The sequence below is a fragment of the Notechis scutatus genome, chromosome 5 (assembly GCF_049901735.1).
Source record: "Notechis scutatus isolate UNSWTSFEM ecotype Mainland chromosome 5, rNotScu1.2, whole genome shotgun sequence".
Classification (NCBI taxonomy): Eukaryota; Metazoa; Chordata; class Lepidosauria; order Squamata; family Elapidae; genus Notechis; species Notechis scutatus.
The window spans coordinates 4152877-4176064 of record NC_142013.1 but is presented as its reverse complement, the minus strand read 5'-3'; the positions used below and the strand labels follow the sequence as shown (position 1 = coordinate 4176064).

Below are 23188 nucleotides of genomic sequence, written 5' to 3'. Positions count from 1 at the left end.
GAGCACGGGTGACAGGGGTTGGGGCCGAGAATCCTGGGATGTGGAATGCACAACAGAATAAAATAGAATAGAATAGAATAGAATAGAATAGAATAGAATAGAATAGAATAGAATAGAATAGAATAGAATAGAATAGAAATAGAGTAGAATAGAATAGAATGTAGAATAGAATGGAATGAAATGGAATGGAATAGAATAGAACATATTGTAGAATAGAATAGAATAGAATAGAATAGAATAGAATAGAATAGAATAGAATAGAACAGATTATAGAATAGAATAGAATAGAACAGAATAGAATAGAATAGAATATAGTATAGAATATAGAATAGAATATAGAATAGGACAGGACAGGACAGGACAGGAGAATGGTGTCCAATGATGTCAAAGGCTGGATTGCTCCATTCGGTGGAACGGCATTTGGCTCCATGAAAAGCTGGATCGGTTTAGACTACTGACCGGTGCAGCTTTCCAGTTCTTTGGCTGAAATTGAGCCGTTCAAACTCTCTGTCCGAATCAGGGGGAGTTGTTCATGAAAATCCCCCAGCGGATGGTCAGAAAATTGAAGTTTTTCTTCACCCAGACGCCCGCCAAGTTCCAAAGTCTGCTTGCAAGACAGAAGAAGGAGAGAGAGAAAAAAACGAGCCTTCACACCCAACAGAAAAGATTATTCTGGCTAATGCTGTTCTTGTCTGCTCCCTTCCAGCCCCTGCGTTCTTCCATCTGGTTTTATCATATGATTATAATTTGTGTGCAGATTAACCGAGTTGGAAGGGACCTTGTAGGTGCAACTTGTAGGTGTCTAGTCCAACTCTCCGCCCAAGCAGGAGACCCTACACCCATTTCTGACAGATGTCAGTCCAGTCTCTTCTTGAAAGCTTCCAGTGCGGAAGCTTTCAAGTGATGGACCTGAACAACTTAGAACAACGCTGCCTACGGTCTGACCTAAGCTTAGTGCACAAAAGTGTCTGCTTCAACCTCCTACCTGTCAATGACTACTTCACCTTCAACCGCCATCACACACAGGCAAACAATAGGTACAAACTCAAAGTAAACCGCTCCAAACTCGATTGCAAGAAAGTACGACTTCAGCAACAGAGTGGTCAAGGCCTGGAATGCACTGCCTGACTCTGTAGTTACATCCTCAAACGCTCCCACTCCTTTAACCTCAAACTATCCACTATTGACCTCACCCCATTCCTAAGAGGTCTGTAAGGGGGGCGTGCATAAGCGCACCAGCGTGCCTACCGTCCCTGTCCTATTGTTTCCATTTATTCGTACTCATTTATTATGTAAACCACTCGGTGGTGCAGTGGTTAGAGTGCGGTACTGCGAGGTAGTCCTACTGCAATTTGGCAGATCGAATTTCACCAGGCTCAAGGTTGACTCAACCTTTCGTCCTTCCGAGGTGGGTAAAATGAGGACCCAGATTGTTGGGGGCAAGAGGCTGGCTCTGTAAACTGCTTAGAGAGGGTTGTAAAAGCACCATGAAGCGGTATATAAGTCTAAGTGCTATTGCCCTTCCTTCCTTCCTTCCTTCCTTCCTTCCTTCCTTCCTTCCTTCCTTCCTTCCTTCCTTCCTTCCTTCCATGGTGGAGCAGTGGTTAGAATGCACTATTGCAAGCAAACTCTGCCTATGGTCTGGAGTTTGATCCTGATCGATCCAAGGTTGACTCAGCCTTCCATCCTTTTCGAGGTGGGTAAAATGAGGACCCAGATTGTTGGGAAGACAAGAGGCTGACTCTGTAAACCGCTTTGAGAGGGCTGTAAAGCACTGTGAAGCGGTATATAAGTCTAAGGGCTATTGCTATACCTGTTTATATGTTATTCATACCTATACTTGTTCATACCTATACTTGTTTTCTCATACATGCCTGACAAACTAAACTAAATAAATAAAAATAAACCCATCTCAAACTTTCGGGAATCGAAGTCCTCACATCTTTTGAGAGTTAAAGTCCACCCATCTTCAAATTCTGGGAGGTCAAATCCACACGCATCCTAAGTCCACCCATCTTCCAACCTGCCAAAGTTTGAAAAACTCTTTGACTTGAGAAGCCAAAGTCCGACATTAAGATCGATTGGACAGAGAAACCCTGTGCCAAGGGATGGAAGGCATCTTCCCTCATTGGAGGTGCTCAAGCAGAGGCTAAACAGCCATCTATCCGGGATAGATTGCATTGGGATTCCTGCTCTTGAGACTAGGGGTCAGACTGGATGGCCTCAAGGGCTGCTTCCTGCATTTCTAGGCTCCCACCGTCCTTTCCAAAAATCAAGCTTAGCACACCACCAAGGTATCTCTCCGTGCAGCCAAGAAGCAGCCTTGACTGAATGACTGGACAGCCTCCCGTTGGTGGGTTGTTGTCTCCCTCCACACAACCACACATAAACACACACACATATTTAAAGCCAAGCATTTGGAAATAACTCCCTCCCTACCCAGATGGAATTCACAGAGCAAGCAGCCCAGAAGTTTAACATTACTGAGAATATTTCTTAAATCCCTTCGCAACAGCCCAGCTCGTTTGATTCGATCCATAAATTTTTATCTCTCCTGACCCTTAATTTCCAGTTCTGTTTTCAGGCGCTTTCCTTTTTTTTTTAAAAAATAATTCACCCCCAAAAATAAAAATACAATCCCAGCCCCCTCTACCTCCCTTTACATCTGGGAGATATCTAGGGGCTGGGCTCCCAGCTGCTGCACTGTCATCCAAAATGACGCTGAGAAAATCGTGTGTCGAGTTCAATTTTGGGTTAGTAGCGGTTATGGAAGCTGTGCAACCCCAAGGATGAGAATTAAGAGAATTGAAGGGTCTTTAGAGGTCATCCAACCCAGCCTCAGGACAGGATCTGCTGAAGCACCTCTAACAGAGGAGCCTCCAGCCTCTGTCTGAAAAACCTAGAGTTCAAAAAAGTTAAGAGTCATAATACAGTTGAAGCTCTGCCTGGTTTTTTTTTTTTTTTTAATGTGTGTTGCATAATAATGACACACACCATGCCACCTTAGTCATGAAAGCTGACTGGGTGACCTTGGGCCAATCACCAGGAGACGGTGATGTTCTGTCCTAGGCCTCCCCAAAAAAGCACTGAGTCAGTTTTGAGTCCTGGCAAAACCCTCTTTCATTACGTGAATGTGAATTTATTTCATTCACAGACGGCTAACGGCTTGGCAAACGGTCTTGCTAAGGTAGACTAAGGAGCTCAGGCCTTTACCAATCCTGGAATGCTGCCTGATGAATAATTCCACGCTCAGTATTGACACGGAAGGGCTGGGTTATACAGACAAATCTTCACGAGGCTGGAACGAACAGACGCACGAACGAGTTGTTTCTTGCAAAAGTCCCCTCCTCCTTTTGCTTCTCTTTTAATCCTTATGGGAGCGGGCATTCATCGTCCACCTGTGGCCTCGCTCCCACATCGACCCCGAGTTCTTAATTGTGCCTTCCTTTTGGCAGCTCTGAGCATGCGCAGGCTAGGATCTGGTTCCAGAAGCTCCCCCGCCTCACTGCTATCCAAGCCTGAAGGCAGCTGATGACTGCCAGCCTGGCCTGGCCCCACCTCTGCCTCTTACACAGAGCCCTCGTCCGAGCCTTCCTCAGCCTTCAAAACGATAGGTGTGCGATTTGCACCCCTGGATTGTAAGTCTCGCTTCTTCGCTCTCCTTTTTTAGACATGGATTTTCCCAGACTTTAATGCTAGATTTCCTATCGTGCAAAAGATGGCTGAAACGGAAACCCTGGACTCACTCAGGAATTGGCAGAGGAATTCTTATTATTATTATAGCGGGCTACCATGCAATGAATTGGCCAGCAAAACAAGACTCCGAAATGCCCTTTCTGTGCCTCTACACACCATCCGTGAACGTCATGGATGTACTCCATATAGAACATCATCCATCCATGCTTCCATAACGCTTCACTCTTCTTGGTTACGTCAACATTGCTCCGTAATATCATCTGGTCCCATCTGGATTCGACTCTGAAATTTTCAGCATCCAAACAGCCATAACCAGAGAGAAACAAAAGTTGCTATCCACTAAGGAGAAATTTTTCCTGGCTGCGAGAACAATTAATCAAATGGAACAACTTGCCTCCAGAAGTTGTGAATGCTCCAACACTGGAGGTTTTTAAAAAGATGTTGGATAACCATTTGCCTGAAGTGGTGCAGGGTTTTTTGCCTAGGCAGGAGGTTGGACTAGAAGACCTCCAAGGTCCCTTCCAACTCTTTCTCATGCTGTCATGTCTCCCCTGGTCCTTCTCTTCACACAACTAGAAATCATTGGGACAGAGGAGGCTGGCTAGAAGCTGGATATTAAGTGCCTTGCAGATGATGTGGGATGGTAACATATGGCATCTCCCAGGAGAGGCTGGGGCCTTGCTGGAATTCCTACTTTCACTTTGGTTTTTCAGTTGATCCAGAATGTTCCTCAACCTCTTCATTTCCCAAAAGGCCACAGAGAAAAATTCATTTAGTCCTGTTTCTCAACATATTTTAAATCTCAACCTTGGCCCCTTTAAGAAAGGGTGGACTTCAACTCCCAGAATTCCATACAGCCAGCCATGGTCATGCTGACTGGGGAATTCTGGGAGTTGAAGTCCATACCTCTTAAAGCGGGTAGGTTGAGAAATTCTGATCTAGAAAGTAAAAAGTTCAAGAGTAGTCATAATTAAAACCCCGGGAGGAATGAAAAGGACTGAGCAAAGGAGATTCTTTCAGATATTGGTTAAGTCCTCCATCGATGGAGACTTGAAAAGAGGTCTGCGCATTTGAGGGGTGGACTAGATGATCTTGGTGGCCCCTTCCAACTTCACCAACCTATAATTCAACCGTAAGATAATAGCAAAGGGGAAGAAGCTGCAATAACTAATATAAAAGAGAAGGGTTGTGGACATGACCCGTTCCTTGGGATAGCAGATGGTTTTTGAGCTAAAAATCCCCTTGGAAGTTTTATATCTTCCTTGGAACTTTCCAAGTAGATCCATTTTATTTTACTTGTTTGGAATTTCCACCTGTTATTATGCAATGTCCCCAAATACGGGGAATGTAGGCAGCAGAAACCTAGAGGAGGGGGAGAAGGAAAAAATTTTTTTTTATTTAAAACAGATTTTTTTAAAATAGAAATTTGCAAATGCTGATTGTGAGTTGAGAGATAGGACTTCGGCGCCATCTAGTGGTTCATTTGATAAAATCAGAATAACAAGAAGTTGGAAGGGGACCGTGGAGGTCTTCTAGTCCAGAGGTCACCAACCTTTTGGACATCGGGGACCACCAAACTCATAATTTTAAATCCTGCGGACCAGAGACCCTGGGAAAATCCCCCAAAAAGTATGCAGGAAAATTCCTCACCCCCGTTTTCCTACCAATCAATCATTCTTTATTTGGGATCGCAGGATACCGTCTCCAGCTCCGTTCTCAGGGGGAGAAAGAGAGACTTTGGGCTCCATGCAAGGAAAGCAGCAGGAGCAGCAGAAGTCTTTCTCTCTCCCAAACTCCGCCAGAAAGGAGTCTTCGCAGCCTCTTGGAGCAGGAGGCCTTGCAGGGTCCCAAAGACTCATTTCTGGCGGAGTTGGGGAGAGAAAGACTTCTGCTGCTTTCCTTGCGTGCAGCCAAAAGCAGAAGAGTGGAAAGAAGCAGCCCGGTGGCCAGGCCAGGCGTGTGGGGCGAATGGGACAAGTTCCCCTCATCTGCACTTTCACCTTCCTCTCACTGCCTCATGTTTTTTGCAATACAAGCGACGCAAGCCTTGTGTTCCCACGGGCCATGTGGGCAGCGCTGCCTTGTGTTCCTGCACAGCTTGGATTAATTGCTTTGGGGGGGGGGGACATTTCTCTGCGGACCACCAAAATTTTCTCACGGACCACCAGTGGTCCCTGGCCCACTGGCTGGCGGCCACTGATTTAGTCCAACCCCCCCACCGCCACCCAAGCAGGAGACCCTAATCAATTGTGGACAAATGGCTGTCCAATTTTTTTTTCTTAAAAACTTCCGATGATGGATTGATTTAATTGTTCTCACTGTGAGGAAATTTCTCATTTCTAGGTTGGATCTGTTTTTAATGATCTTCCCCACCTGTTACTTCTTGTCCTGCCCTCAGGTGCTTTGCAGAATAGGTTGACCCCCTCCCCCAAACTCTTTGTGACGGCCCTCAAATATTGGAAGGATGGCTGGCTGGGGAATACCGGGAATTGAAGTCCCCATGTCTTGAAATAGCTTAGGTTGAGAATGCAGGATGCCCAGATTGAAGAAAAAGGCTTCACAATTATTACCAAAAAAAAAAAAAAAAATCCTCTTGGGGTTGAATGCAACTTCTTACTGATTTTATGACATCTTTGTTGTTTTGGGGGCAACATTACAAGGGGTTCTTGACTAACGACAAGTTTCTCAGCAACTCTTCAAAATTAAGACGGACTCAATACAAGCCAGATTTGACGTTCCGTGGCTGAGCCAAACCCCCAGGTCCTATAACCATAGTTTGGTGAGCCACCTAATTAACGACCGACAACTTATGACCACAATTCCGGGCTCCATAATGGTCGTACGTTGAGGATTGATTTCACCGGTTAGGAAATTTTACTTCGAGATGAACCATGGCCTTCCATATCCAGGTGTTAAGCAAGCCACACCCCAGTTTAGCTTCCAAGCCCAATTAGAAAGGCAGCGAACCTTTTACTGCTACAACCAACGGCTCAGACCAAAATAGCAAATTCACATTTTATTTCTGCATGGAAAGAAACTATACCAAAAAATTCATTCCCCTCCCCTTCCTTTTGTTTCGGCCCAAAAATATTTCCAAAAAGTTTCTGTAGGACTTCTACATTAAAAAAAACAACAAGTTCCCACATTTCAGAACCCGTTATTTTGCTTGTTTGCCAAGTTTTCGTGTTAAGTCACTGGTCATTCATCAGGATCTAAACAGTAAAACTAGCTGGCCATCAGTTTTAGCGGTTTGCAAAGTCTCGTTTTGAGAAGAGAGATGAATTCACTTATGGAAGGGAGGGAAAACCCCCACATCTCTATGGGACAAAATCGGTGGGAAAAAGGACCCGAGAAGAACAAGTCAACCAAACCTTGATTAATAAAGTGGGCTGCAATTCTGAAAACAGTGCTGGATTCACGAAATTCCTTTCCCCACCCCACCCCCCGAAATAACTTTAGAAGCCTAGTTAGAAACGATAACTTAGTTCAGCTAATTGGGGCGGTCCCCAGGTTTAAAACCCTTGGTGCAGACCAGGGTTATCCAACCTTTAAGTCACTTCGAGACTTTTGGACTTCCAACTCCCAGAATTCCTCAGCCGTAGCCAGCTGGAGAATTCTGGGAGTTGAAGTCCACAAGTCTTCAAGTGGCTAAGATTGGACATTCCTGGTCTCTAGAAGAACCTCAAGATACCTTTTCCCCTAAACCTCCTAGCAAAGGGTTCAAGAGATGGAAAAGTACATCTCTACAGCATAGCTTAGGTCAAAATTGCATCCTTCTTTCTTGGGCCTGGAATTTGGGGACAAGAGGAAAGAAATTCAACAAGGAGTAACACACTCTCTTCTTTATGAACTGGCTTTTCTTGGCCATAAACCAAGGAGGAACTTGAGTGCGTTATGCTCAGAGAACAAGGCCTCAGCTGCAAAAACAGAGCTGGGTAAATTATCTGCGGCTCCTTTTCAAGACAACGTAAGGGGCTCTACTCTTGACATTTTACTTCAAGTGGGGGTGCCGAATGGACCCTTATTATTGTTTTCTGTTTTTTTTTTAAGAAGGCCAAATGATGTATCTCAACCGCTCCTGGTGGTCCGTTTTCCCTCGTTCGGCTAAGTCTCTTGGACCTCTTCGGAATTGTGCGAAGGGAGAAACCCCTCTTGAAATTCCACTTTCTCTGGATAGAACTTCATGTACGTGTCCACCATTAAGTCCAGGTCGTGCTTGATATCAAAGTTTATGTTCAACAGGGCGAGGTTATTGGAGCGCTGCTCGGTGACCGTGTTCTTGAGGTAGGCCTTCAAACGCCGCCTGCCGATTTCGAACTTCTCGTTCTCCACCTTCATGATGGGCAGGATGCAAAGGACCTTGAGCAAGGAGTAGACGTTGGGGAAAAACTTGATGTCCGGCAGGTGGAGGGTCTCGTAGATGGTGGTGGGAAGTTCAATGTCCTTTCCGCGGTGCTTCCACTTGATCCGCCAGCAGTGAAGCTCCGCGGAGAGGGTATCCGGGTTTGTGAGGTCGTTCTTGTACATGTCGGCGTGGTGTTCCTCGGAGGTGTTGAATTTGAGCTGCCCCATGACCGAAGGCACGAGAGACAAGCACTTGAGGGCCTTCAGGTGCTGTTCTGAGAAGATATCCTTCAACTCCTGGATGATGTGTTCCACCGTGGGGATGCTGAGGGCTTCCTTGTAGTAATTCTCCGGAGTGATCTCTGAATCCACATTTCCCTGTTGGGCGCGGCAGTACTTCCCAGGCAATTTAATGGGGATATCCAGCTTGGAGGCCAAATTGGTGGCTTCCTCAAACCAGAACTCGTGATACACCTCGATGTTCTCCATCACCTCGTTGAGGGAATGCAGGACGGCGGTCAAGCTGCTGGCCGCAAAGAAGACGTCGGATGTTTGGCCCTGGAGATTCTTCCCAAAAGCTCTGGTGAACGAGAGGACGTTCTTAATGATGACCACAGTCACCACGAAGTCAAAATTCGCCAGGGCCATGGAGAGAATGCTCGCCTGCCCCACCAGGGAGCTGTTCCATGCCGCGGAAGCATCGTTGATGCCGTCCAAGCAGAGCACCAGAGCCTGGAGAAGGTCAACCACAATCTCAAAGCTGTTGTGGCGTCCCGTCCAGTGAGAACGGGCGAACTCCTTCAGCAAATTCCCTTTCTCCTCGTTGCTGTGGAAGAGGGCGGAGAGGGTGTTGTCTAGCCCGGCCGACATCTGAGGGGACTGTAGGAAGAACAAGCAGGTCTCCTCCATGGTTCCCAGCGCCACTGAAATGCCAAGAACGGGGACTGATTTGGCCAGCCAGAGGTTCAAGGCACACGAAGAAGACAACGTGTATATGGCCTGAGGATACTTCTCCAAGATCCTCGTGGCCACGGTCTTCATTTTAGAAGCGAACCCGCTGGAGAGGACGTAGGCCTGACCTCGACAATACTCCATGTTTAAGCCCCATTTTTCGGTAATGGTGGTGTGGAATTTCACCGCTAAGATTTCCGGGTCGGCTTCGTAAGGTAAGAAACCGACGAATTCCTCTCGCAAATTGTGAGCGTCGTCCACAAATCTCACCAGGATGGGTAAGTGTTCCTCGCCGGCTAAGTCCACCACTTCGTCGGTGACGATGGAGAAAAACTGAGAGTCCCTCACCTCCCTCAGCATTTCTTCGCGCACACAATTCTCACAAATCTCCAGCATTTGCTTCTGTTGGGTTTTGGAGCAATAGGCCAGGTTCACAGCCGTGGTTTCAAACTGTTTCCTCAGAACTTCGTCGCCGGAATTGATCCGGAATTCCAAGAGGGCTTGGAAATTATCCGGGGTGAAAATTCCTTCGGGAAGCTCGTCGGCGTTGTGGCCGTCCAAGGAGATGTTTTGTTTGCCCATGAGAATTAAAATCTCGAATAATGATTTGAGGTAATCCTTGTTTTCCCGCTCTTCTTGGGTTAACGGGAGGTCGTCATCGATCGGCTCTCCTTGGCCTTCTTCCGAGGCTGGGTTCTGGACGTCGTTCTTGGATTCGGAGTTGGTCTTTTCTTGTTCGAAAGTTTCGTCAACTAGGGAAAGGGGGAAAAGTTTATTTAATACTGACCCATTTGGGATACCAAAACATTCCCTTCAAATGACTGAGATGTTAAAACGCCTCAGTTATGTTGTTTATTTGGTTTTATCCCACCTTATTACTATACAAGTAACTTGAGGTGGCTGTGACGTACTGTGCCTACTATACCTTTCTCTTTTTCCACACAACAACCTTGTGAGGTGGGCTAGGCAGAGAGAGGGGGGAGGGAGGGAGAGAGAGAGAGAGATTGGCTCAAAGTCACTCAGCTAGCTTTTGTGCCGAAGGTGGGACTAGAAGTCACCATCTCCTGGGGTTAGGCCAAGAGTCAACCAGGTAGGGTAAGGAAGGAAAGGAGGGAGGGAGGAAAGTGAATGAGAGAGAAAAGAGGGAGAGGAAGATAGGAAGTGAAAGAGAAAAGAGGGGAAGGAAGTGAAAGAGAAAATAGGGGAGGGAAGGAAAGAAGGAAGAAGGGAGGGGGAGGGAAGGGAGGATGGAAGTGAAAGAGAAAGAAAAAGGAAAGGAAGGAAGGTAGTGTAAGAGAAGAAGGGAAGGAAGGAAAGAAGGAAGAAGGGAGGGAGGGAAAAGAGGGAGAGGAAAAAGGAAGATAGCAAGGAAGTGAAAGAGAAAAAGAGGGGAAGGAAAATAGGAAGAGAGGGAAGTGAAAGAGAAAAAGGAAAGGAAGGCAGGAAGGAAGTGAAAGAGAAAAGGAGAAGAAAGGAAAGAAGGAAGCAAGGAAGAAGGGGGGGAAGAGGGAGAGGAAAAAGGAAGATAGCAAGGAAGTGAAAGAGAAAAGAGGGGAAGGAAAATAGGAAGAGAGGGAAGGAAAGAGAAAGAAAAGGGAAAGGAAGGAAGGTAGGAAGGAAGTGTAAGAGAAGAGGGGAAGGAAGGAAAGAAGGAAGGGAGGGAGGGAAAAGAGGGAGAGGAAAAAGGAAGATAGCAAGGAAGTGAAAGAGAAAAGAGGGGAAGGAAAATAGGAAGAGAGGGAAGTGAAAGAGAAAAAGGGAAAGGAAGGCAGGAAGGAAGTGAAAGAGAAAAGGAGAAGGAAGGAAAGAAGGAAGCAAGGAAGAAGGGAGGGAGGGAGGGAAAAGAGGAAGAGGAAAAAAGAAGATAGCAAGGAAGTGAAAGAGAAAAGAGGGGAAGGAAAATAGGAAGAGAGGGAAGTGAAAGAAAGAGAAAAAGGGAAAGGAAGGAAGGAAGGCAGGAAGGAAGTGAAAGAGAAAAGGGGAATGAAGGTAGGAAGGACGAGCGGGAAGGAGGGCAGAAGGAAGGAAGGAAAGGAGGAAGGAAGTGAAAGGAGGGAGACACACACACACACACTTTCTAAATAATTCCAAGGAGCACAGACAGCAGTGGGAAAGATAGGGGACAACAGGACGCCGTCACCAAATCCTACCTAATTTGGTCTGGTGGAGAATAAGGAAGATGACTTTGATGGACATATTCAAATAATCTTACCCATACAAAGGTGGTGGTGGTGGGGTGTTGAAACCATAAGTCCTGGGAAGCAATATAAAGTTTGGAAGACACCTCCCTGATTCCCTGGGAGTATAAGAAGGAACGGTAGGGAGATGTCCCGCACCGACTTGCAAGATTCGGTTATTAAGGGCCATCTCCAGAAAAGTGGTTTTAGCTTTCTCGAAAGGCTAAATCTCTGATCCGGCCTACCCTGTGAGGCTCAACTCCACAGGAAAGCTAAAACTATTTTTAAAGATCGCTTGGAGGCAGGAGATACCCTGTTTCCCCGACAATACGGCCTACCCTGAAAGTAAGTCCTAGCTTGACTTTGACATGTGTGCCCAATATAAGCTCTACCCCCAAAATAAGCCCTAATTAAGATCCCGCCCACTCCAGAGTGGACGGGTAAAAATTAAGCTAGGGTGGGGATGAGGGGTGGGTGGAGCTGCCCTACTACTTACCTTTGGACAGGTGTAGCCAGGCCTCGCACACCTGGACACCTGCCTTGCCGGCCCATTTCTTCTGCAGCCGGCAAGGCTGGTCAGGCTTTCCTGAAGGCCTCTGTAGCTGAGAACAAAGCTCTGGATCGATCCAGAGGTCTGTTATACCGCTTGCAGAGGCCTTCAGGAAAGCCTTGCCGGCCGCAGAAGAAGAAGTTCCTGAAGGCTTCTGACAGCGAAAAGGAGGCCGGGGGTGATGCGCGCAAGTGAGGTTAGTCAGTGGATGACCTCCCCCGAAAATAAGACCTGGTTGCCTTTTTTTTGGTGGCAAAAAACTATGACCCAGGGCTTATTTTCGGGGAAATACGGTACTCCTAATGTAATCTACTGGATCCCCTGCGTGGATTGCTCCTATGACTTATGTTAGGACAGACAAGCTAACCACCAGACTGCAGGAACACAAGTGAGCTATCAGACAAGAAGATCTGAACTCATCGGTAGCCTCACGTTGCAATGAACATTCAATTCCGCAGCTACTAAGATTGTTGGCCGAGCAGGTACAATAACAGCCAGGGAAGTGGTTGAGGCCTGGGAACCAGGTTCGAAAGATAAAAAAAAAGGACTAAACCTCTGGCTCCGGTGACCGACCCCCGATCGTATCCTAAAACCATTTTACTGCCCAATGTTACTGATGTACTACCCAATTCTAAAAAATAAGTAGTTCAACTTACTCTTTTGCTGTTTCAATGTTCGTATTTCCTCTTCGCTCTGGGGGAACGAAAAGGGAGAGGTTTTTAAATTTACACATTTGAGAAGCCTTTCTTGAGTGATCCAAAGAAATCCTGTATTTCTGCATTTTCTGAACACCCACCGTTTTGAATCTTGCCAGGGTTAAACCTTCAAAACAACAAACCCAGTTCCTCTAGAACAGGGGGGCAAACACGGCCCGCGGGCCACATCCGCCCGTGTCGTCCAATCCGCCCGCCCTGAAAAAAACGCTGTGGCGTGCCCTGCGCGTGGCCCCAAAGCTGCAAAACAGGGGGGCTCCGGGTAAAAAAAGAAGACTTTGCAAAGGCCTCGGGGGGTTGAAATCGCGTAAAAGGAAAAGCCGGGAAGCGTTGCTCGGGTTTCAGCTTCAGGCTTAAACTTTGCAAAGGCAAAGTTTGCAGGGCGGCGCCTTCCCGCCGAGGAGCCGGAAGGGTTCCGCCCGGTGGGCTGCTTGGAGGAAGCGACCTGGTGGCGCTCCGGGCTTCCCTCCGCCGCGGCTCGGGACCAGGCGCGCCCCGCGAAGTTAAAGGAAGCCAAGAAAGTTGCTGGGAAGTTGCTCTGGTGCTGGAAGCAGTCTTTTAAAGTGCCAGCCGAGCAGGACCGCGAGCCGGAAACAGGGCACCAAGGCAGGGCGAGGCTCCACCAGCAACAGCCTAGCTTTAGGTGGGCTTGGATGCCCCTGGCGCATGGTTTGCTGTTTGTTCTCTCCTGGGACTCGCGTTTTGAAAGCGTGGAAAGTAGTAGTAGGAGCAGCCGGTGTTACTTTTTCTTATATATATTATATATATATTATATATATATTATATATATATATAATATATATATATATATATTATAAAGGGCCCATTATAAATGCAGCAAATTATATATAAGAATATTATATATATATATATATATATATATATATATATATATATATATATGTATGCATGTATGTATGTATGTATGGCCTTGGCTTTGTTGTTATTTCCCACGTCATGCATAGTTGTTCTTTTAAAGTTGTAGCGTTTCAGCAGAATCTCATCTGCCATCATCAGGCTTCATTGTGTCCGTCTGTCCAGAGTCAGACTTTACAGTGGTTTGAAAACCACTGCAAAGTCTGACTCCTGACAGACGGACAATACAGAAGCCTGATGATGGCAGATGAGATTCTGCTGAAACGTTGCTACAACTTTAAAGAACAACTACAATGACGTGGGAAAATACCCAACAAAGCTTCAAGGCCATACATGTAAGTACCATGAAACTTAAGAATATATATATATATATATATATATATATATATATATATATTCATTCATTCATTCATTCATTCATTCATTCATTCATTCTTATATATAATTTGCTGCATTTATAATGGGCCCTTTATAATGGCCTTTTATAAAATTGGTTCGGCCCTCAAAACGCAGATCTGATTTTTTCCATGTGGCCCCCGACAGAAATTAATTGCCCACCCCTGCTCTAGAAAAAGGAGCTGATATTATTTTAGAGCACTACACAAACTTTCTGCACAGGTCAGTTTTAATTTCTGCCATTAAATGAATCGCACAAGATGGTGGCAAAATTCAAACTGGCGCTATTCAAAATGATATTTCAATGGAAAAACAGGATAATGGGTTCCAGCCTGATGGGAATAAGACAGCGAAACATTTTAAACATAGATTTTTCTATGTATGTTAATGAAATATTACCAAAAGGAAGGAAAAATAGAAGGAAAATGTATGTACATATATATGTACTAGCTCGATACCCATTCTTCGCTAAGAAACTATGTGGTCAGGCTTAGTTTTTGGGGAGGAAAATAAGGGGGAGAAAAATTCTGCATCTGCCTACCAGCATCCATAGGTATTCATCTGGCTAGCGTCCTGTCAGTGTGTGAGAGTTGAGGGCTGTTTGGAAACTGAAACAATATTTGCTGTGTGAGCAAGGAGACAGCAAGGAGCATGGCTTAGCTCAACTGTTCTGTACTAAAGCTGCTTGGTGCTGTGAAACTGAAACTCCTCTGCTTGTGTTTTGCATTTGGAAGACATTTCTTTCCAGTTGGGGAGGGGGATTAGAACTCCTTGGTATCAGAGAATAATAATAATAATAAAATAATAATAATAATAATAATAATAATAATATAGGAAATACGAATGCTCTGATGGTCATTTAGAAAAATCCTTTCTTAGTGGGCCCCTAGAAGCCAAGAGGAACCTACGTGCCAAATTTCAAGTTTGTAGGCTTTATGGTGTTAGGAATATAAGTCACCTAACAGGTATTTGGGTTAGAAATATATAAACCAGGATAAACATTTTAAAACTGTATCTTTAAGAAAATGCAAAACTGTAATTAGGTGTGGTTTCTCAAACAGCCATAAGATGGAGCCGGAAACCTGGTTTGTCTTAGTCTTAGTCTCAGAAGAGAGTGTGAGTGTATCTGTTTCCTTCTGTTGGAAAGTGTTGCCTTCCTCCATTTTTCCTAATTGACTGATATTACTGGATTTGATGTAAGTCTGATACTGAAATGTTTTTGACACTGGAATTTGTTATTGGATTATCCCTGGATTGAAAAACTGACTGATTTACCTGTGAATGACTTTGGACTGCTTATCTTGAACTTTGCTTAAACCTTTCTGGAAGTAAAAACCTACATTTATTGTACAGTGTATCTGTGTTGTGTGTGTGTGTATTATTCAAACACTTCTCTCAAATATGTCTCCCTGTATGCGCTCATTCTCCTAACGGGGAATTACCTCAACATATGGTTCTGGAGATTTTGTGATGATGTGTGAGGGGTATTTCACTTTTGTATATATAGATGTATATAAAGAAGGGAGGGAGGAGAAATGGAAGGAAAATGTATGGATGTATGGGACGGAGGGAAGGAAGGAGAAGAAAGGAGGGAGGGATGTACAGACAGAAGGAGAGGGAGGGAGGGAGGGAGGGAGGGAGGAAGGAAGGAAGGAAGGAAGGGGAAAGGACTGATTCTTTGAGTCCTTTTAGTCAGAATGAAGAGCTCAGCTCGGGGAATTGAAGTCCACACATCTTAAAATCGCCACGTTGGGGGAAATAACCAGATTTAGAAGCTAGATGTCATTTTGAATTTATCGCCAACAACCTCTATAGCCTGAGCCAAACCTACCAGCTCTTTAATCCTTTTGCGGTGCCTGCTGTGAGGGTTGTTTAAATGGCTGGTCAAGTCAAATATGGTGGGCACGGCGTTGTCTCGTAAAACTGTCCTGTAGGGGCTCTGGAAAAGAAAATAAAGAAAAAAGGGGAAGAAAGGAGAGGAGAAGGATAATGAAGGGAAGAGAAGAGGGAAGGAGGAATAGAAGAAGGGGAAAAGAAGGGAAAGGGAGGGGAGGGGAGAGGAGAGAGAGAATGAAGGGAAGGGAGGGAAGGGAAGGAGGGAAAAAGGGAAGGAGGAAGGAGGAAGGGAAGAGAGAAGGGAAGGAGGAAGAGAAGGGGAAAGGAGAGGGGAAAAGAAGGGAAGGGGGAAGGAGAGGGATAATGAAGGAAAGGAAAGTGAGGGAAGGAAAAGAGGGAAAAAAGAAAGGGAAGGAGGAAGAGAATGGGAAAGGGGAAAAGGGAAAGGAAAGAAGGGAAAGGGAAAGGAGAGGAGAGGGATAATGAAAGGAAGGAGAGAGAGGGAAGGAAGAGAAAAAAGGAGGAAGAGGAAAAGAAGGGAAAGGGAAAGAAGAGGAGAGGGATAATGAAAGGAAGGAAAGGGAGGGAAAAGAAAAGAGGAGGAACAGAAAAAAGGAAGGGAAGGGAAGGGGAAAGGAGGTTTTGGTAAGCTGTTGCTTTTATTTGCTCTCCCAATTTCCCCTCCCATTCTCCTTACACCGTCCACCGCTTCCCTTCCACTTACGCTCCGACATATCATGGAGGTCTCAAAATGCTCAGCGCACAGCCTGTAATGCTTGTTTAGCTGATCCGGGGTTTTATCCTCCAGATCGACCCTTCGGCAGTTCTCCACCCATCGCTGGCATCTGCCAAAAAGAGAGAGAGAGAGAGAAAGAGAGAGGGAGAAAGAGAGAGAAGAGAGAGAGAGAGAGAGAGAGAAAGAGAGAGGGGAGGGAGAGAGAGAGAAAGAGAGAGGGAGGGAGAGAGAAAAAGAGAGAAAGAGAGAGGGAGAAGATCATATATATATATATATATATGTATGTATGTATGTATGTATGTATGTATGTATGTATGTATGTATGTTTTCTGAGGTTCTCATGGTATTTGTATGTGGATCTTTGGTTATTCGAGTTTCTCCCGCGCAAGATTGGAAGTATCTAGGCAACGTTTCGATGAAGTCTCATTCATCATCTTCAGGCTTGTGTCTTCAGCTTTGTGCTTCTCAGAGTGATGTGAGCTTGCAGCTGCTTCTTCCTTTTAACTGCTGGTGGGGTGTGACTTGATTGGGTGGGGGCTTGGCTGTGTTCTGATTGGGTGGGGAGTATGTTCTCATTGGTTGGGGAGAACACAGAACACAGCCAAACCCCCAACCAATGAGAACACACCCCCACCCAATCAGAACACAGCCAAGCCCCCACCCAATCAAGTCACACCCCCACCAGCAGTTAAAAGGAAGAAGCAGCTGCAAGCTCACATCACTCTGAGAAGCACAAAGCTGAAGACACAAGCCTGAAGATGATGAATGAGACTTCATCGAAACGCGTTGCCTAGATACTTCCAATCTTACGCGGAGAAAACCCGAATAACCAAAGATCCATATATATATATATATATATATATATATATATATATGTATGTATGTATGTATGTATGTATGTATGTATATGTATATGTATATATGTATATATGTATATATGTATATATGTATATATATGTGTATGTATATATATATATATATATATATATATATATATATATATATATATATATATAATATAAATATAAATATAAATATATAAATATAATAAATATATTATACATAAATATAAATATATTATACATATATACGTACATACATACATACATATATATATCAGCTTCCTTGGAAGTCTTGCAGACCAACAGCTCCCCAAGCTGGACGCCAAAGCAGGAGGGTTTAATTTTCTATGGGTTAGTCCTTCACTTACAACTGTTTATTTAGTGACCTTTCAAAGTACAACGGCACCGAAAAAAGGGGCTTATGACAATTTTTCACGCATAACGACCGTTGCAGCATCCCCACGACCGCGGGTTCAAAATTCAGATGCTTGGCCACTGACTCCTATTTATAACAGTCGTAGTATCCCCGGGGCCAGGCGATCAACTTTTGCGACTTCCAACGGGGAAGCCAGGTTTCACTTAACAACCGTTGTCGCTAGCGGAACTGCAATGCTTCACTTAGCAACCGCGGCAAGAAAGGTTGCAAAAATGGGGCTAAGTTCACTTAATAACTGTCACAACATCCCATTAAGCATAAAACCAGGCCGTAAGTCACTTTTTTTTAAGTGCTGCCGTTAAGTGTGAATGATGGTTAGACAAAGTTGAACACTATTTAAAATACAGTAACTGCTACCAGTTTGTTTCCTAAACCAGCATGCTGATTTGTCTCCAGTTCTCCAACCTGGTTTTCAGATAAATAAATATATATTTATTTACTAGCTCGATACTTGTGCGAAACTATGTGGTCCGAGTTAGGTTTTTGGGAGGAAAATAAGGGGGAGAAAAATTCTGCCTCTGCCTACCAGCATCCATCGGTATTCATCTGGCTTGCATCCTGTCAGTGTGTGAGAGAGTTGAGGGCTGTTTGGAAACTGAAGCAGTATTTGCTGTGAGCAAGGAGCCTGGGCGTGGCTTAGCTCAACTGTTCTGTACTAAAGCTGCTTGGTGCTGCTGTGAAACTGAAACTTCTCTGCTTGCATTTTTTGCATTTGGAACAGGTTTCTTTTCAGGTGGGGAGGGGGAGTAGAACTCCTTAGCATCAGAGTGTGTTAATAATAATAATAATAATAATATATGAAATAGTAATGCTCTGAGGGTCATTTCGAAAAATCCTTTCTTAGTAAGCACCTAGAAGCCAAGAGGAACATGCGGGCCAAATTTCAAGTTTGTAGGCTTTATGGTTCTGGAGATTTTGTGATGACGGTATTCCGCTTTTATATATATAGATGACGTGTCTTAAGTCGGGGTGTCAAACTGGCGGCCCGCGGGCTGAATGTGTCACATGCAGGCCACGCCTACTCCAGCTCCGTGAATGGGGGAAACGCCATGAAACGTCACATGACGGCCACGTGACATGGCGAGTTTGACACCCATGCTCTGAGAGGGAGGGTACTCATCTCCGGTTTTTAGCCGAAGGGGACATCGTTGTCCGAAGGCATTTTCCGTGTGGTCAAGTGGCCAGCCAAAGGATATAACTGTGACCTTCCCACCGAAGTGGTACCTATTGATCTACTTGCATTTGCGTGCTTTCGAACTGCTAGATGGGCGGGAGATGAACCAAGGGATAGGAGCTCACCCCGTCGTGCAGCACTCGGGTCTCGAACCTCAACTGTCGGCTTTACAGCTGGCAAAATCAGGGTCTTTTAACCACTGAGCCAGGGACGTGGTGGCTCAGTGGCTAAGACGCTGAGCTTGTCGATCAGAAAGGTTGGCAGTTCGGCGGTTCGAATCCCTAGTGCCGCGTCACGGAGTGAGCTCCCGTTACTGATCCCAACTTCTGCCAACCTAGCGGTTCAAAAGCACGTAAAAAATGCAAGTAGAAAAATAGGGACCACCTTTGGTGGGAAGGTAACAGCGTTCGATGCGCCTTCGGCATTTAGTCGTGCCGGCCACGTGACCACAGAGACGTCTTCGGACATCGCTGGCTCTTCTTCGGCTTTGTAACGGAGATGAGCACCGCCCCGTAGAGCCAGAAACGACTAGCATGTATGTGCAAGGGAAACCTTTATCTAACCACTGAGTCATCTCTCACCTCCTTTACTTTCAAACTGCGAGTTGGGCAGGAGCTGGGGTAAGTAAATCAAGTAGTCCTTGATTTACAATGCTTTGTTTAGTGACCGTTCAAAGTTACAACAGCACTGAATAAAAGTGACTTATGGCCGTTTTTCCACACTTGCAACCGTTGTTGACACCCCCATGCTCATTCAGACGCTTGGCAATTGACTCGTATTTACGACGGTTGCAGTGTCCTAGGTCATGCCCTTTCAACGGGGAAGCCCGATTCACTTAACAACCATGTCCCTAATTTAAGAACTGCCACGATTCACTTAATAACCATGGCAAGAAAACTTGCAAAAGGGGGCAGAACTCTAATGCCTCACTTTGCAACTTAAATTTCGGGCTCAATTGCAGTTGTTAAGTCGAGGAATTACCTGTCACGGGAGCTCATCCCGTCCTGCAGCACGTGGGACTCAAACATGTGGTTAAAGCTCAGTGTCTTTAACCACTGAGCTATCTTTGCTGCCTTTGGTTTTCAGATATGTATAAAATAAAAGTAATAATTAAAAAGAAAATATATAAATTAAAAAGAAAAAAACTCAAAGGAAAGACCCATGGACCACTAGATCTTTTTCTAATGTCAGGTTTTTACGTTGGACTACAATACCCATTCCCAGCCTGTCAATATGCACCTGTGCACCATGTTATTGCACATTTAACTCCACCTGTGAAAAGGGGGAGCGGGGCTTGCACCCCATAGCTGTTCCCCTCATTTCCAGGTATTTCCCCCTTACGACCACCCCTGATTTGACTCCAATGCATCCTGGCCATCGCTGGACTACAGTACCCATTCTCCAGCCTCTGGGACCACGATCTGTGCCATCTGGGTGAGAAGCTGTTCTGGGGATAGGTCAGGAAATGGGCACAGTAATTCTGGAAAATACCAGGGTAAGGAACAGGGGGAATGGGTTATGTAGTCCAGCAGCTCCGGGAAATGTGAATGGGCACTGGAGTCCAACAGATCGGGAAATCGCCAGGAAATGGGCATTGTAGTCCGATTTGTGTAGTGATCGAGGTAGGCAACGGGCAGTGTATTTTGAAAGTTCTGGAAATCTGCAGGGTGGGGGGAACAGGAGGAATGGACTATGTAGTCCAACAGGTGTGGGAGATGGGAATGGGCACGGTAGTCCAGCAGATCTGGAAATCTCCAAAGTGGGAAATGGGCTTTGTAGTCTGATATGTCCAGAAATCAGGGTGGCAAATGTACTCTGAAAAGTTTTAGAAACCAGCAGGGTGGGGGAACAGGAGGCATGGGCTATGTAGTCCAACAGCTCTGGGAAATGAGAATGGGCACTGTAGTCCAACAGATCTGCAAACTCGTCAGGCACCATCACCAGCAGTGAGCAATGGGCATGGTAGTCAGCCAGGTCTGGAAATCATCAGGGTGAAGAACAGGAGGAATGGGCTTTGTAGTGCAACAGCTCTGGGAAATGGACATAGACACTGTAGTCCCACAGATCCGGAAATTCCCAGGGCGGATAGAACCAAGCAGCGTATGAGACCGGGAATCCAAACTGGGGCACGTGCAAACGTGGGGGGGGCAACCCTTTGCAAAAAATGACTCCGGGCGCGCTCCGCAGCCCGATGGGCTTTGTAATCCAACCCTTTTTTCCCCCACCCACCCCCACCCTGCCGGGCTCCCCGCCACACCCTCCCCCAGCCCTCGGGGGTCCCCCGTGGGCAGCCTTCCCCCGCGTTGCACGCGTGGCGGAGCTCGAGACCCGGGTTTGCAAGCGCGTCACGTGGGAACGCAACCCCGCTTATTCCTCCGGCCCCTCCTCCCAACACACACGCGCCTGCACACTTGCACACGCGTGTGCGTGTTGTACTAACCGGGCGGGGTCCCGCGGGAAACGGAAGAAAGCCAGGTCGCTCTGGGTGCTCTTGCGGGTGCAATTCGGGGCGGCGCAGAAGTTCGGCATCCTCGGGCGCGGCGGCGGCGGCCCCTTTAAGAGCCCGCGAAGCAGCAGCGGCGGCGGCAGGAGGACTCGCCGCCGCCACCGCCTCCTTCCCATCAGGCACCGCTTCCTCGGCCGTTCCGCCCACCACCATCGAGGCGCAGGCGCGCATGCGCTTATCTCCCCCGCCGCCCGCCCCAACCGGGCGCCCGCGGGCGCCTGGACTTACGACCCCAGCGTTTCCATCGCTAAGCGAGACGCTTAAGGGAATGTTGGACCCGTTGGACGAACTTCCTTGCCACGGATGTCCAATGAATCGCTGCCGTTGTTAAATAACTAAGAGTAGTCCTCGACGTACAGCCACAGTTCGGCCCCAAATTTAGGTCGTTAAGTGAGACACATGAGTTTCGTCCCCTTTGACGACTTTTCTTGCTACGGGTGTCAAATGAATCGTAGTTGTTAAGTAAGCCACGGGTAGTCCTCGATGTACGACCACAATTCGGCCCCAAATGCATGTCGTTAAGCAAGACGCTTGAGTGAATTTTGCCCTATCTAACGATCTTCCTCGCCATGGATGTCCAATGAATCCCCACAGTTGATAAATAAGCCATGGGTAGATCTGGATGTATGACCACAATTGAGCCCAAAAATTGTGTCGTTAAGTGAGACGCTTGAGTGAGTTTTGGCCCGTTTGCCGACCTTTCTTGCCTCAGCTAGTAAATCAGTCAGTGCAGTTGATAAGTTAATAACCCGGTTGTTAAGTGAATCATTCCAACTGTTAACAACCTGGTTGTTAAATGAATCACTGTGGCTGTTAAGTGAGTCACATGGTTGTTAAGTGAATCTGGCTTCCCCACTGACTTTGCTTGTCGGAAGATCACAAAAGGGGAACACTGCGACCGTCATAAATATGAGTCAGTTGCCAAGCCTCTGAATTTTGATCACAGGATCATGGGGAATGCTGCAAAGGTCGTAACTGTGAAGCACGGTCATAAGTCACATTTTTCCATGCCATCCTAACTTTGAATGGTCACTAAATGAACTGTTTGTAAGTCGAGAACTACCCATACTACCACTGCCACCAGCTGCATCACCAGAGTCTCAATAGGAGAGGGCGCTCTCCACACAGGTGCTACGGGCTTGCTGTGGAGTATGGGACTTGGAATCTACCCTTTTAAGGACCCGAGGGGCATTTGCAAATCGGGGCTTTGTTTGAAGGAGCAATGCAAATTTTGGAATAACGAGCAGGTTTCCTACAGAGATGCATGGAAAGCAGGGCAGCGTAATTCTTTATTTTATTTTATGTTATTTATCTTGTCAAGCAAGTATTAGATAACAGGTATATCCGCATACAGACAGGAGGTTGTTCAACTTGCCTCGTGGTATAACCGGAACTATCTGGAACTGAACACACTCAAAACTGTAGAAATGGTGGTAGACTTTAGGAGAAACCCTCCTCCCATTACTACCACCTCTTACAATACTAGACAACACAGTATCGAGAGACCTTCCAATTTCTAGGTTGTATCATATCACAAGACCTAAAATGGACACCTCACATCAAAAACGTCATCAAAAAAGCACAACAAAGAATGTTCTTTCTGCGCCAACTCAGGAAGCTCAAACTGCCCAAGGAGCTGCTGATCCAGTTCTACAGAGGAATTATTGAGTCTGTCATCTGCACCTCTATAACTGTCTGGTTTGGTTCTGCAACCCAACAGGACAGACACAGACTTCAGAGGATTATTAGAACTGCAGAAAAAAACAATTACTACCCACCTCCCTTCAATCAAGGACTTGTATCCTGCACGAGTCAAAAAGAGGCCTATGAAAATATTTACAGACCTCTCACATCCCTGACATAAACTGTTTCAATTCCTTCCTTCAAAACGACGCTATAGAGCACTGCACACTGGAACAACTAGACAGAAGGACTGAACGCCATCACTCTGCTAA

The 23188-nt window shown here is 46.0% G+C and overlaps 1 protein-coding gene across 1 annotated transcript; it reads right to left on the bottom strand.

Moving 5' to 3' along the window:
- Window positions 1-6699: 6699 nt before the first annotated feature.
- THAP12 (THAP domain containing 12) lies at window positions 6700-21342 on the bottom strand. Its single transcript, XM_087966014.1, has 5 exons — window positions 21168-21342; window positions 16264-16384; window positions 15535-15642; window positions 12375-12411; window positions 6700-9743 (listed from the first exon to the last, which is right to left on the bottom strand). Exons 1-5 carry the CDS (start codon window positions 21254-21256, stop codon window positions 7801-7803), a joined length of 2298 nt encoding a protein of 765 aa, XP_087822140.1. The 5' UTR covers window positions 21257-21342; the 3' UTR covers window positions 6700-7800.
- Window positions 21343-23188: the final 1846 nt, after the last annotated feature.